This window comes from Miniopterus schreibersii, assembly GCF_964146895.1.
Source record: "Miniopterus schreibersii genome assembly, chromosome: 11".
Classification (NCBI taxonomy): Eukaryota; Metazoa; Chordata; class Mammalia; order Chiroptera; family Miniopteridae; genus Miniopterus; species Miniopterus schreibersii.
The window spans coordinates 47,113,978-47,129,278 of NC_138111.1; the positions used below are offsets into that span (position 1 = coordinate 47,113,978).

The 15,301-nt window shown below is 37.0% G+C and overlaps 1 protein-coding gene across 21 annotated transcripts in view; it reads right to left on the reverse strand.

Moving 5' to 3' along the window:
• The window catches only part of PTPRD (protein tyrosine phosphatase receptor type D), a 1,875,931-nt gene that overhangs the window by 184,097 nt on the left and 1,676,533 nt on the right, over positions 1–15,301 (reverse strand). For all 21 annotated transcript variants that reach the window (XM_081152197.1, XM_081152189.1, XM_081152196.1 and 18 more), the window contains one exon: positions 295–483. In XM_081152197.1, the coding sequence (XP_081008323.1) occupies positions 295–483 (189 nt within the window). The remainder of the gene's footprint in view (positions 1–294; positions 484–15,301) is intronic.

The window sequence follows — 15,301 nt, forward strand, 5'->3', positions numbered from 1 at the left end:
CTGCGGCAGAGCAGTAAATTAAAAAAATCATCAAAACTACAGTCACAGCAGTGAGCAATGTGGATTAAACAGAAGCTGCAAAACACACAGAGAGGGGGAGGAAGACAGACTCTGAAACAGGCTATGACACCACAAACATGGACAACACGTTAAATAACAGAGAAAGAGAAGAGGGAGAAAAATCAATACCTAGAAATTAAAAATAAATAAAATCAAATTAAAAATAAAGAGCGAGAAGGCTTAAAAAAAAAAGAAAATCTTCAGGAGTTAGTGGAAACAGTAACAAGACCCTACCTGATCGTAACTGCTTAATGCGGCCGTTGTTGTTGCTTGTGTCGACGGGTAAGAAATCTTTAAACCAAGTGATTTCTGGGTCCGGATTCCCACTGGCTGCACAAAGCATGGTGGCAGTGCGTGTACGCTCCACCACCTTCAACTGTGGGCCCATGTCGATGGTAGGGAAGCCCCTGGGAATCTGATCTTCTGCAAGACAAAAGGTGACATATCATTATGTTAACGCGATGCCCGAGATTAAAGAGATGTTGCCCATTAATCTCTCACCTTACCATATTCGGCATTTGTTGGTTAGTTGGGTTAGCCTATCTGTATTCGAATCTGGTATGTATATCCATACACACACACACACACACACACACATATATATATATTTTTTGGAACTTTAGAGTAAAACTATGTATTTTTTCACAAGCATGATGTTCAACTTAAATGAATTCCTTTGTAGGGAGTTCCAATTCATCAGAAAGTTACCTGAGCGTTCCCATTTCCAAAGAAGAAAAAAGCAACTCAAAAAAGCCACACCTTAGTGTTAGAAAATACGTTTCCCCATTCGAAAGGCCTGCACCATTTTTGCTCATTAAAAAGTTGAAGTTTCTAAATTTGGAATCTTCAACTCATCCAAAGTTCATGTCTCCATATCCCACATCAAAATTGTCCCAGAGCTCAGATCCTGAGAAAATAAAAGTCCTCTGAAGTCCCCAAGCATGACCCACATCCATAACCTACATTGCCAGCTCTTCCAGACAGCATTAGAAGGTACATTCTATTCAAACACTGAAGGGAGCTTAGTTATATGGGTGCTATTTATCTAAATTACAACTTGGCTGTTTGTTTGAAGGCGATTTTAAAACATTTTGACTACCAATTGGGCCTAGTGTTAATTTAATCAACACTCCTTCATGACTTCTGAAGAATTTTCATGAGCCACCAATTCCAAAATGTCTCAAAATCAGGTTGGGATTCCTGAGCTGTCTCTGTATTTCCCAGGGCCTCTGACCTCCCCTTGGTGGTTAACTACCAGTTCCATTAGCATGCATTAACCTGCCTCTACTAGTCATTACTTTTCCTCTACCAGTTCATCTCTCCAAAGAACCAAGCCGATATTCCGTGCCCATCAATAGCAAGTGTCAAAAGACTTAAGTTGAGCCACTTACTAAAGACTCCTCCCTCAAAAAAAAAATCTAGAATTAATAACCATTTATAAGACATGAAGTCTCACCTTGGGGAGAGCTGACAAAATTGACTTTTGCCCTATGGAAAGCAGGCTAATACAATTGCATGGCCTTTCTTTTCCTTCTTGGCTCGTAAAGAACACTCCAGAGCCCCTTTTCATACACACAAGTGCACAACAAAGATAATCTTCCTTGCATGCTAATCAGACAGAGAATGTAAAGAGCGCTGCTTTCTTATTTTTAATAAGGGTAATTAAATTCCATCCATCCCCCTTTTACACAGAACCTCTTTGAATGCATTTTCTTCATTAAATTTTCATGAGAAACATCACACTTGTAACAGATTCAAATAGCCGGAGTAGTTACACGTTGACAGTTGTGGCTTGTTTCCAATTTGACTGTCAGGTATTTGGCAATAAAACTCAGTATTCAACATAAAACAAACTGTGGAAATAATGAAATTTCTAATTGGAATGCTTATCTCAGTGGGTGTAGTATAGAAGATGTTAATTGCTTTTTTTTTTCACCCTCTACATTTATTAGTGATTTATATAAAACTGCCTAGGCCAGTTGATAACATCAATTTTGACAGCTCATCAAATGTTTGGTACCAGGAACTTGGGGTAAAAAATCAATACCCTTTATACCTTAACTATACAAACTTTTACAGGAAAAAGCAGCTATCAAAAATTAACAAATTGTCAATATGTCAGTAGCTTTAAACTTGTACATGAGGTGAGAAGAAAAACATTTTGTCCTATTCATTACTGTGCTCATTAAGCTTTAAAGTGTCTTACTTATCACTGTTCCATATTAATATTCAATCATGCAGAATTAGCTATTAATTCATCAACAATCTAAATCAGACTTGACCTTCACAAAGCCATTTGGTCTGTCATTTTGAGAGGCCATTAAAGGGCACATTACTACCTACTTGTGCTTAGTGAATCGTAGAAGTCATACATATTTTGTTTGGAATGGCAGCTATAATAGGCCTGGAAATATAGCATATTTTTTGAGTCTGTTTGGTGTCTTAATGAAATATGCTGATGTGAAACTTACAATTCCATTAAGGAAAGAGAAAAACGAATGTCAGTGTTTTCCAGAGTTAAAGTTAATATCCCATTGCTGGAGAACTGTTAATAAGTCCCCACCTACCTAGGGCTTGAAAGGAACTCATGGGGAAAGAGTCTGTCACTGTGTTGTAGGGAGTCATGCTTTAGATATGTGATACTGATCAAGTAATAGCTTTTGCATAATTTTCTCAGTTAAACTAATTTCATTGTTCATCCATAAGCAATTTTGATGATGCCTTTACTTCCACTCCAATTCTACAAACACCAAACCTCTCTTATTTGATAAGAAACCACAAAACTAAACTGCCCGCTAAGTCCACAGCCTTCTTCCAAGGTGGCCCCAACCAGTTCTTTTTCCCTAATCTTACTGGGGACTCATAGTGAACTCAGCCAGACAGGTGCCTTGAGTCTGGTCCCAAATGATTTAAAGGAGTTTTGAATGAAGAACTGTTTGCCATGGTGCCACTCCTCCAAGTTTTCAGATTTATAGCAAATATTTTTATGAAGGAAAATCATGTCAATTACATCAAAAACATGCTTTTAAAAAAGCAGCATTAAGAGATTTGGTAAATAGACCTGATTGTTTAGGTGTTATCAACAATATAGAGAACTACTATTCTCACCAAACTGGCAATAAAGCAAAATCAGGATCTGCAGGAGGAGTAAGCTTTTTAATTGGTTTGCCCACCGCGCCCCCCCCCCCCCCCCCCCCCCCCGGGAAACTCATTCTGCTGAATCACTTTTCTGAGTACCAAACAGTTCACAGTAGCTCCTCTTAAAGTTCTCAACTGGTGTTCTCGATAAACCCCTATCACAGTCAATGTGTAAACTTGAACTCATACACACACGGAACGCAGGGCTATGTTAGTAACTTTTTAATTATCTCCGTGTTCAGTAAACACTTGCAATTAGACCTGTGCAGGGAATCAGGGCAAACATTTCAGGGATCACTCCTGTGCATCTCTCAAGTTCTAATGTGTTTATTCCGTGCCCCTCATTTAAACAGTTCATCATTCCTTAATTGTTTTGTGGCTATAAATTTGGCCTCTCCAATTTGAATCTAAGTCTAAAGGCAAAAACTATCCTATAACCTCTTTCTATTTTTTACAGTTTCTTAAGTGGTATTAAACTTACAGACTCACAAATATAGTAGTTAATGACAGTTTTCTTAATTTTTATAGTCCTATGTTTTATTTAATTAATTTAGCCAACAATTTTCATCGATTGAGATATGTGATTTATGCTTGGTTCCTTCTGTAATGCAGTGCAGTTGCTGCACTAGAAACACACCCTTCAGTTCCTGCCTTCCTAATTTTACAGGAAGGCTTCTGTCATGTATTGGTTGTAAGTTCCTACAAGTCAAAACTACAACCACCTAACAAAAAAACCTTACCTGAAAGCGCAATGAAATTCAAAAGAACACAATGGAACATGGATCTACACTCTGCTATCCCATCTTTAGAATCCTGTAATGGAATTCTTGATGCTCAAACTAATAATAAAACCCAAGTGAATCACTCAATTATATATTGAGGCAAACACCCTGGGTTTTCTTTCACTGACAGGAGCAAAGATTTCTCAGTGGCTGGATATCTTAAGGCTTTAGGCATTCACTATGTAATCTTACGGAAGCACAAAAGTTCTTTCTTCTTTTTTTTATTTTAAGGATGAAAGCACTAAGGGAAGTTTTCATTAACATAAAAAAGTCAAAATGTTAGATGGATAATATGAAGAATATTTTCTTAAATAAATATTGAAAGGCAGGAATTTTCACCTGTTAGAGAAACAGTACTTATCTATGCAACAAAAGTCAGTGTGTTTTTATGGCTAATAAAAATTAAAAATTCTCTTGGAAAATTTAAATATGCAGGCCTAAAGGTGGTCAAATAATAAAGTATTTTTATGTTTATGAAAGCTGCATTACATTTAAAAAAAGAGACTTTAAACAAATAGTTTTAAAAATCTCCGGGACAGTCAATAAATGGCATCATTCACTCTACAGATAGTTACTGAAGCCCTCCTATGAAGTAATCTAGAGAATCTTCATATAGTGATTAACTGTATCTGCAGGATAATTACATTCTTTGTCAATAAGAATAGTACCCAGCCCACAGACAAGAGGGCTGAATGAGACAATGAATTAAGTGTGCCTAGCACTGCCTGATATCTAGTAAAATATCATCATATATGTAGTTACTCTAAGCTCCCACAACAGATTTAAATAGAATAGAGGCATGTGACTCTAAGGCTTGGTATGACAAAGCTGCAACAATAAACTGTAAATGGGAAAGTATTCTACGCACATAATAAAAAACAAAAATTATCTAAACATTCAAGAGAATTTAGAGGGCAGTATCTTGTCAAGTAACCTCTTTAGAGCTCACAAAAGCCCCCATTTCTCTCTCTGAACAAGATGTTAGGCTTTTTGATTAATCTACAGCATAAATAAAGCACATCTATATTGTCACGTGACATGTTCCCAAAAGTGAACTTTAAAAATAGCTCTAAATTTGGGGGACGGAAAAGCTCTGCTGTGAATGACTGAACACACTGAACCATTTGAGCCTGATAAGGGCTCCTTGAGATAGGCAAGGGTGGCATCATTTTCTGGAAAAACCATAGCTTTCTAAAGACACAAAACAGAGATTCAGCAAAGCTAAGTTACTTGTTCCAGGTCATACATACAGCAAAAATAAAAATAAATCTTTTAACTCTAGATTTGGTGTATTTTCACTTCATCATGTTCCCTCTATTCTAGTTGCTGTTATTTGAATAAATAAAATGCTTAATTGGAGTCAACCCATAAAGAAAGGCACAACAAAAATTATTTGAATAGTTAATTATTTTTTATATTTTAAGTTGAAAGAACTAGAAACTCAAGTTCCATGGATGGAACAGTAACTTTAAAACAGTTCTACACTGCCTGGCCAGTGTGGCTCAGTGGATTGAGTGGCATCTATGCATCAAGAGGTCACCGGTTCAATGCCTGGAGGAAGGCGATCGATGTTTCTCTCTCATCAATGTTCCTATCTCTCTCCCCCCCTCTCACTTTCCCTCCCTCTAAAAAAAAATCATTAAAAACATATTTTAAAAAAAAAACTAACAAAAAAAAAAAGCCATAGTTCTACTTCTACATTTAAAAAATCCCCCATTTGATACATATCAATTGGCTTATTTGTTTAGCATTGGTTCCAGGTAGAGACAAAATTCTACCACGTATGCTAGCCATGGATGAGAAATGTATGAAAAGAATGTGAAAAGCATGCTAAATATCAAATGACTTCCCTAGGAAGCACATCAGCACTGTGCTTATGCTTTTAACCCTTTGTAATTTCTATTTAATTATCTAGAAAAGACTAAAAAATGGCAGCACTTCTACTTTGGGCAGACACCAAAATACAGTACGCAGACCAGAGAACTAGACATGAGTAGACTCAGTATATTAACTCTATGACCTTAGGCCACACGGGGTGGGACAGGTAATGACCACCCCAAATGGCATTATCTAAGAGAAGACACAGATCAGTAGCTCAGAGGCTGGCTGGCCAAGAGGTTACTGATTGGGAGTATTTGCTAACTTTGTTGAAAAGCAAGTGAGTTTTCAAGTCATTAGCTTTCAGAATAATCCACACTATCAGGCTATACAAACAAGAACCATTTCTTTCCAGAATACAGTCCTTGAAGCGGATGGGGGGGAGGGGCATGCGTCATTCTTAAAGAAAACAGTGTAAAGAAAGCTTTTATTTTCACCAATCCAGATGGCTGCAGGGTAAAATTTGCACTGTTTTGACATCATGACCATATTATTAAAAATCAATGTTCCTGCAAGTGGATTGAGTGACTGAAAACAGGAAAAAAAAAGAAAAGAAATAAAATCTAAATCAATGATTTTTTGGCAAAGTTAGGCTCCAGGCCATTATCCAAATGATATTCATATGAGTAAAATTGGGGGAAAATATATATATATTCATATATATATAAATAAAGTGGTTTCTAATTATGAGTCAAAGGCTACTCAAAGTCTGAAAGAAATTACCCGAAGCAGGAGAAAACTGACAGTTAATAAATGATATTTCAAATGGAATACTTAATAAATATAAGATCTGGCCCCCCCAAAAGTAATTATGAACACAATACAGTGACTTTTTAGTCCAAGATCCTCTTTGCAAGTTATTAGGTACATATGGTATGCTTATTATATGGCTATATATCAATCAGAGAAGCTCTTATTTAAGAATGGAAGTAGGAATGTCGTAAGGGTAGTTAGTGGGTACAAGAGGCTCCAAAGGTTTCTCATAGAATTATGCCACGCAAGAGTAGAAAATTGGACGCTGATAAGCTGATGGAGCCTCATTAGCAGCTACTAAATATTCAGTACACTAACCAGATACCACAGAGCCTTCCAGGGCAAAGCTCCATTCGCTGAAATGTTCTTCACGTGTCGAGGCGGCACTCTTGGCACAGAATAAAGCACACTTGTTTAGAAGCAATGGATGCAATTACGCTACAAATCATGAAGTAATGTCTATGTCCTAGAACACAAATCCAGTTAGGTTTCATTACCATTTGTATGAATGTGGTGGCTGCAATTTCACATGGCATTGACTCAGTTAAATCTCTTTGTTAGTAGTGTTTTGCCTTGGCAAAGGATCACGCTCTTTGTGATCCAAAATTAGATAAATTCACGGTGTGGGTGTGGGGGAAGTATCAGCCCCAGCCTAGAAACACTATTAATACTTGAATATTTAAGTAAATATTTAGGGATCAGGTTTATGCTTGTATTCCCTTCTCAGGACTGCAAATCTCATTAAGATAACAAAATCCAATAACCATCCGCTTCCGTCAATCTCACTCCTTTCTGTTAACTTATTTTTATTAAAGAGCATGTGTCATGATACTCTGTACATCACGCAAATTGGGCCTTATTTTAAATATTAAAATAATCACTTTAAATAAATTTATATTTAAATCATGATATGACTCTTTTAAGAAAAAAAATAAAAGCAAAAATGTACAAGGGAGCTAAAGTTCAAAAATTGATTTCTTGTGTTTTCAGAAAGAGAGACAAAGACAAAAATAGTAAACATAGAAAGAGAATTGGGTTTGGGTCCTGCCTCCACTGTTTGCTGGCTTTGTAAAAGTTGGCAGTTTTAATGAGCTCAAGTCAAAGGAGGCCAAGAAAAACCTTCATCCTGGCTGCCTCACTGCATTGTGGTGAATGTAAATAAAAATGAAAAATTTAAGCCATCAAGTGTTATATAAAACAGAAAACTGGAATGGACTGTATGGTGAATTGGAATTGGAGATATTGGTATGAGCTCATGGTTTTAAAAAAAATATGCACATTTATACAGAAATGAATCTAATTGTAAATGAGTGTGCATAGACCCATACATCCCCTCCTTACATAAAATTACCAAACGTATCTCCCCCAGCTCTGTGACCTGAGAGTGGCAATACCAGATAGCAATGGCCACACCTAGCATCCAGGTCTATTTTCTAAATATGATTCTCTAGTAAAAAGAAATAGAGGTCCTTGGAGAAATGACTGATTCCATACAGCACTGGGACAAGGAAAATACAAGATGTCCCTAGAATATCTGTTGTACAGGAAAGGACTACTCACAGAGTAACAGGGGCAGCGTGTTAAAAAGGCAAAGATGCCAGCTTAAAGGGCCTTCCGTCAGCCAACCGTGGCCTAATGTGAACATCAAAATGAAAAAACATATGTATTAACAAATTATAACACAATGAATACAATAAAAAGACATGAGCCCATACTGATATAAACGAACAAATGGATAAATTGAAAAGTTTCAGAAGGAATGGTGTATTTGCATAGTCTCAAAGTAACTCCTCATAGTGGTTTATTAAGTATATGTGAGAAGAATAACTTTATAATAGAGAAGGCTTGCAGAAACAGTGTTGATCAAAATATCAAAGATAACATTAATAATCGGACAAATCAAAATTATATGTTGAGAAAAACACAGCATTTTTACTTCCATGATATTTATTGTAAACTAAATGTTTGTCTCTCTCAAAAGTCATACATTGAATCCTAGGGTCCATATGAAGTACCGGAGGAAGGTAATTAGGTCACAAGGGTGGAGCTCTTATGAATGGGATTTATGTCCTTATAAAAGAAGCCCCAGAGAGATCACTTACCCCCCTTCCATATATGGACATATAAAAAAGAGGGTCGTCTATGAGCCAGGAAACAGGCCCTCACCAGACACTAAAGTGCCAGTGCCTTGATCTTGGACTTCCCAAACTCCAGAACTATAAGAAATAAATGTTTGTTGTTTATAAGCCACCTCTTTATATTTTGTTATAGCTGCCCAAAGGGGCTAACACAGTATTACTGCCATAGATTCATCAATAGGACCATGAGTAAACATCAGCAAAACCACAAATGAGAAGAGTGTTATGAAATAAGAGACTTGTTATATTCAAAACTATCGAGATCAGGAATGCTGAAGAAAGACAGAGGAGCTACCAGATTGAAAATGAAGGGCAAAGTCTAATCCTGAACCTCTGAGGATAATTAGAGACACTTGAACAGGGACCACTGTAGAAACCCAAGTAGGACAATCCGCTGAAATGTGGTCTGAAGTGTATGGAGGGGAGGATTACATGTTCAAGATGCATGAATGTTTACTTCCTGATTTGGGCGCTGTATTAAAATTAGGTAGGAGAATGTCCTTGTTTGGAGGAAATATAGTATTTGAGGAGGATGGGCATCATGTGATCAATTTATCCTAAAATAGTTGAGGAAAGAAACAAAAGTTCTTTGTATTGTAGTTTTCACTTTTTTAAATAAGACTGGGATTGTTTCAAAATTTAAAATCATTTTTAGGTAAGTCATTATAATTATTTTATATTATCATAAGTAAATGAGATTTTAGAAATCTCTAGATTATCTTATTAGTATCTCAGTTGCGTAAGATTTATTCCCAAAGCTTTTGGATAGTTGGATGTACTCAGGTATTTTTGTTCCAAATATACTTCACCCGAGGCCCTCCTCAACACTAAGTGTAATTAAATGAAATTTCAAGTTAATCAATTTTATACCAAAGATGATATCAGAAAACTGTCAGATATTAAAATATATAGATTCTTATAAAATTAAGACTTACATATAGTTAATCATCAAGCCTGAATGTTGAACAAAATTGAGCAATACTTTACAAGCAAGGCTCAAGCTCATGAAAATAAAATGTAGAGAGATCAGTACTCAAAGAAAAATGTTCACATTTATGATTTTTATTTAGAGCCGTGAAAACATGAAATGGATAGGCCCCTAATTGTCTCTCTAAGCACCGGAGAAAGTTTAAGATAGAAAATGAACTTTTTGATGAGCTTCCTTCCAATGAAAACATCATCGACTTGACTTAAACCCAGAAAATTTCAGAAATCTGTCAGTTCCTAAACCAGGATTTCTTGGGAGAAATCAACCTTCCCCCTAGCTTTTCAATTCTCTCCCTCGTGTAGCCGCCCCCAGGGTGGAGCATAGGCCAAGCACAGAGCAACTCTATGCCAATGAATGCTGACCCACTCTTACCTGCAGGAGCTGGAAGAAGGGCTGAGATATGAAGCCACTAGCTTCCTAATGTGCTCGGTCTCAGTGTGAGTATAGAAAGGACCGCCTCTGCCTACACACGTGAGGTCAGTGTTCTGACTGTGGACGTGCCAGGGGCCTAGAATGAGATGGAGATCCCTATGGATTTGCATCCATTTCCCCCAACAACAGCTCAGTTCCTGCAATCTGAACATAGCTGCCATGCCAGGGTAGTTTCCCTTTAGGCAGAGAAGAGCATCGTGGCCAACGGCCTTCTGAATAAAAGAGAAATAATCTGAGCTGCACTCCTATGAAGACGTGCCATTTAGAATCCCTTTAAAGATAACCTGTGACTGTCACACTTTAATATGCTACATGGCAATTAAATAGGTATGAAGTTCCAATGACAAGGCATTCAGAAGTGATACAATAAACCTTTCTCTTACAGATGAAAAACAACCCAGAGTTGTTCATGTTCCTTTAGTTGCAAAAGACTGACATATTGTTATAAATTTAGGAAGCGTACAATCTCTAATTCTTAACAAAGGGACAGCAACTGGACAAATGAAAAAGTTACTGGGCCTTGAGTTCACTGGCATAGAAAGCCAGCACGCCCCACTGTCCCCCACAGCAGCAGCACATAGTTCTTATGCTGACTGCAGGACCTCTGCTGCTTCAACTGCCCAGCGACCAGGGCTACGAGCCTGCTGAGTAAGTAACGTGTGCGCACTCACTAAAGGAAGTGAGAACGCGAATTTCAGCCGCTGAGCCCTAAAATAACTCATGCTATTTAAGCGTTGATTGTTACAGAGATAAAATAATATGCAACACAGCTTTGTAAAATATACATGACAGGTTTCATGGGCAAATTACAATCAAGTGGGCAAATTTTATAGGTTTTCAAGAATTATCTCAGAGGAACATAAAATGTAATTTAAAAATGTTTACCCATTGAAAAAAGTCATTTTCAACTGAGTTGTTTTTTCTATCAGACACCACCCCCTTCGCAAACCCTATGCTTGGGTGACTTGGGCTGAAAGCCTGTAGATTTCCATTTACTGAGAACCTAGCTCACATATCATAGGAACTTAGCTGTGTGAATCCTGACACAGCTGCTCCTTTGGTAACAGCAGCTAAGTCACACAATAAAGCCAACTTTTTTTTTTTTTTAATGTAATTTTCATGTGATGCTTGTTTATACATATAAATTCCTCCTAAAGCCTAAGCTATTTTCCTAAAACCTGGTGAATGAGGATCTAGAAAAAAATCTTCCTGGGATACGAGTTTTCCTGGTGAGTTTTAATTTGATAGAGATTTAGGAACATTCCTGCACATATAATCATAGTTTTTAAATGTTTCTGTCTTCAGTTTTGAGGGGGGAAAAAAGTACAGTGGCAGATTTAAGACTAAGCTGGCCAACCCTCACCTCTCTTGCACTCCCAGACCTACTTTCTTCCTTTATACTTTGAGTCCATTTCCTGGGAGGGAGAATAATATTTGTCTTAATACTTATATTCCACCCATCACAAAGCCTACTGTTCGTTCAAACATATGGTGACATGTTTCTAATCATTTGACTTTAAGCTATTCTGTTTAACCCATGACAGAGTTCATCAGGGGTACTTGGACTCCAGAATCCCTACTGTGTTAATGACAAAATCTGTTTCCTTCTGGGTTAGTCTTCAAAAGGCAGACATTAAATGGAAATTTTCTCATTAAAATTATTTATGAATTGTAAAACATGAGATAATTCTGAGGGTAACTATGTCATCCTGATAAAATATGTATATGACGCTGGAGCACAGAACAAAGTGAACTATAATAGATTTTATCTACTATAAAACCACAGTGATTTTTCAGAAGAAACAGCTATGTAGACCAACTAAAGCCAAAGTTGTGCTTTTTGATAGATATTCTCAAGTGTTTAACTGTTTTCAGTGACTGAATCTATGTAGACATTACCTCATTTAGTTACCAAAGTTCATATATTGCAACTGATTAATCACAGTTACATGTTCAACTGAGATTTTACAAAGACCTTTTGTTTTTAATTAAATGAATGAAGTGGATACTTGCTTATAATTTCTTAATGGTTTTCCAGGTTCAAATGATCATATCTATACTTTATGGCATAGAATTGTTAGTTCCTTGATTTCCCATTAATCCTGTTTAAGAAGAGATCCATCATACTTCATACATACTCGAGCTGAAATTATGGGTGTTCCCTTTGTTCATCGCAATGTAGAGGGTGACTGGCCTATCCAAATACATATTGCTATCCTTAGTTTTCTTTTTTTCAATTTTTTTTATCTATTGAGAGAGAGAGAGATTTGTTGTTCCACTTACTCATGCATTCGCTGGTTAATTCTTGAATGCATCCTGACGGGAGACCGAACCCTCCTTAGGACTATACTCTAACCAACTGAGCTATCCGCCCAGGGCCTTCCTCCTTAGTTTCCTCAAGATATACAAACATGGCCTAAACATGGGTCAAGGTCAAAATCTGTAACTCCACCTAACCACACAGTTGTGTTTTCATCTACACATAGCAAGGATAGCAACCTCACACTGATGGGCAGCGCCTCACAACTTGGCCACCAGGAAAGCAATGACTATGGATAATTAGCTGAAATAATGCAATCTCATCGATTCTTCCACATAATATAAAAACGATCCTTTGGTTAGAGGGTCAGGAACTGGGACTATTTTCTGTTGTTTACTGGAAAACAAGTTTTACTAAATAGTCTTAGGGTCTAATTTCTAGGTTGCACTGAGGGACTTGAATAAGCAACAGTCCTGTGCATCTAAAGAGCATTAATTCTGCCTATGATGCAGAGAATATTCTTTACGTGACAATCAATCGTTCTGAAGAACCATGGGAGAAATCTTTTTTCCCTGGTTTCCGTCTCAGGAATAACTTTAATTTTTCTCAAGAACTGATTTGTTTTAATTTTATGGACATTTGTCATCTGTGTCACAGTTTTACTCCTCATTTCCAGAGCTGTTAGCAGGTTTAGAGCTAAACTTCGGTCTACTTTTAGCACAGGCACAGAAAGAAGTCCATGGCCCATGTTCCAGCTCCACTCCTAACATCACCTGATCTTACTCCAATGTTTTCTTGTTCCACCAAGGCAACATTTTATCTCATAATAGTTAACATTCCTTTGTAAATTAATTTTATATCCCTTTAAACAAGGTGATAATAGACACAAATGTATAAATATTGTAAATCAGATCTTTCAAAAATATATAATGAGCAAGAGAGGATACCTGCAATACTTTTAACAATAAACATAAATTTTAAAAAGAGGAATAATCTAAAAGGAATAATATATATATATGTGTATATATATATATATATATATATTCACACACATGTATTTGTTACTGGAAAACAAAGTAAAGCTTGTTTTCTAGTAACAAAACACTGATCTCCAAGATGTCAAGAAACAGCCAAACAAACCACATTGCCCATAATAGTCTATGACAAATCTTAAAGTTATGATAAACCAAAACCAAACATTATAGCAAGCTTCCCAGAGAGTATGGCATGAAAACTGATTTGGTGAATACTAACTTGAAGGAAATGCACCTTCTATAAACATATAACATAGTCAGCATGTCTGTATAGAGCACATTCTTATTTTACCTGCAGAAAATTATATTCACATCTAATATTAAATAAGCAGTGCTATCTATTCAATATAATAACCGCTGGTTAAACATCTCTCAGACTCTCTGCATCAAACATTGGTTAGCACTTGAGGGCTCTAAGAACAGTGCCTCCAAGGTCTTACAATATAATGGTGGAAACATGCATGTGAACAGAGGCCATTTGTGAAAGAATCAACTGCTAAGGGAGCACAAAAGGGTGAGTATTGAATTTTGCTGGAGCTGAGGGAAGCCAGGCCTAACCACATGCATAGAATTTGGATAGACAGGAGTGTGTCAAGGACATTCAAAGCACAGGCAAAGTATGATGAAGGTGCAGAGGCATTAATGAATGACATGGTGTATTCAGTGTGAAGTGTGGCCTTTTGTGGGATGCTTTTGTTTGGGGATGGGGTTACGGTAGTGAGTTGAAGTGTGATGCAGAGATGGTTCAAGGGTTCCAAATGTGAGAACCCAGAAGGTTGTAGGGTTTATTTGCTAGAATGTATGGAGCTGGGTATTTTTGAACCAAGAAAGAAAGAGGAAACTTTTCATGTTCTAAAACACAGTCTTTGTCAAGGGAGTTTAGTGGCTGGGGGCAAAGAGCAAGATCAGTTAGAAGGTGGCTGTATTTCTTTTAATGCAAAATAAAGAGGTCTGTGTTTGGAGACCATTCCTGGGAAGAGAATGGAAGAGAGGAAGTTAGATACACATTGGAGAAATGTTCCAAAGATTTAGGAAGTATTCGTCTAATGTAAGGGGAACAGCTGTGGTAAAGGTAAGTCTCAAGTTTCTAGTCTCCTGCTTCCTTGGTGAGCAGTCATGCGTAGGCAGCGATGGCTGATGTTACCTAAGCGAGCCATAGGAACCCACAGGAGAACTGAAGATTTACCACATAGTTGTGAGAATCGTTCACGTGAAGCTGGTAGCTGGAATCAAGTGGATGGCTGCGATGACCCAGGGGAGAATTTATAGTGAGAAGAGTTGGTAATAACCAGATTCAAGGGTTTTAGCATAAAACATTTTCCTGAAGTAGCCCTAATTTGTTGTATATAGATTTAACTCAGTATATCACATGGAATACTTTTACATGTTTTGTCTGTAAATGAAACAAATGCTGAAGTATTTTTTCATAGAGTGACATCTTTGCTAATTTCTACTTGGAAGGAAGGGCATATGAGAATACAATACAAATTTTATGACAGAAGGTGAAATAAAATAAAATAAATGAAAAATGAACCCGAAAGGAAATCATTTAAATAGGCAGTACAAAAATGATTCAAGGTGTAAATTGGCAGGAAAAAAACCAACAACTCTAATGTTAACTTAGGATATCAAGCCAACTTGTTTTGTTGTTGTTTTTTAATGATTCCGAAAGAAGGATGCTGTTCTCATCTCTTGATTTACACCAGGTAACCACGAGAAGCAGCTGCCAGAGATGCAAGCACTGTCATTTAGCACATCTATACTCAGACCTGTTCACATGCTAATCCCATGTGAAGCACCTGGGCGGAGACTAAAAATGGCCATTCCAGTTAACTTAG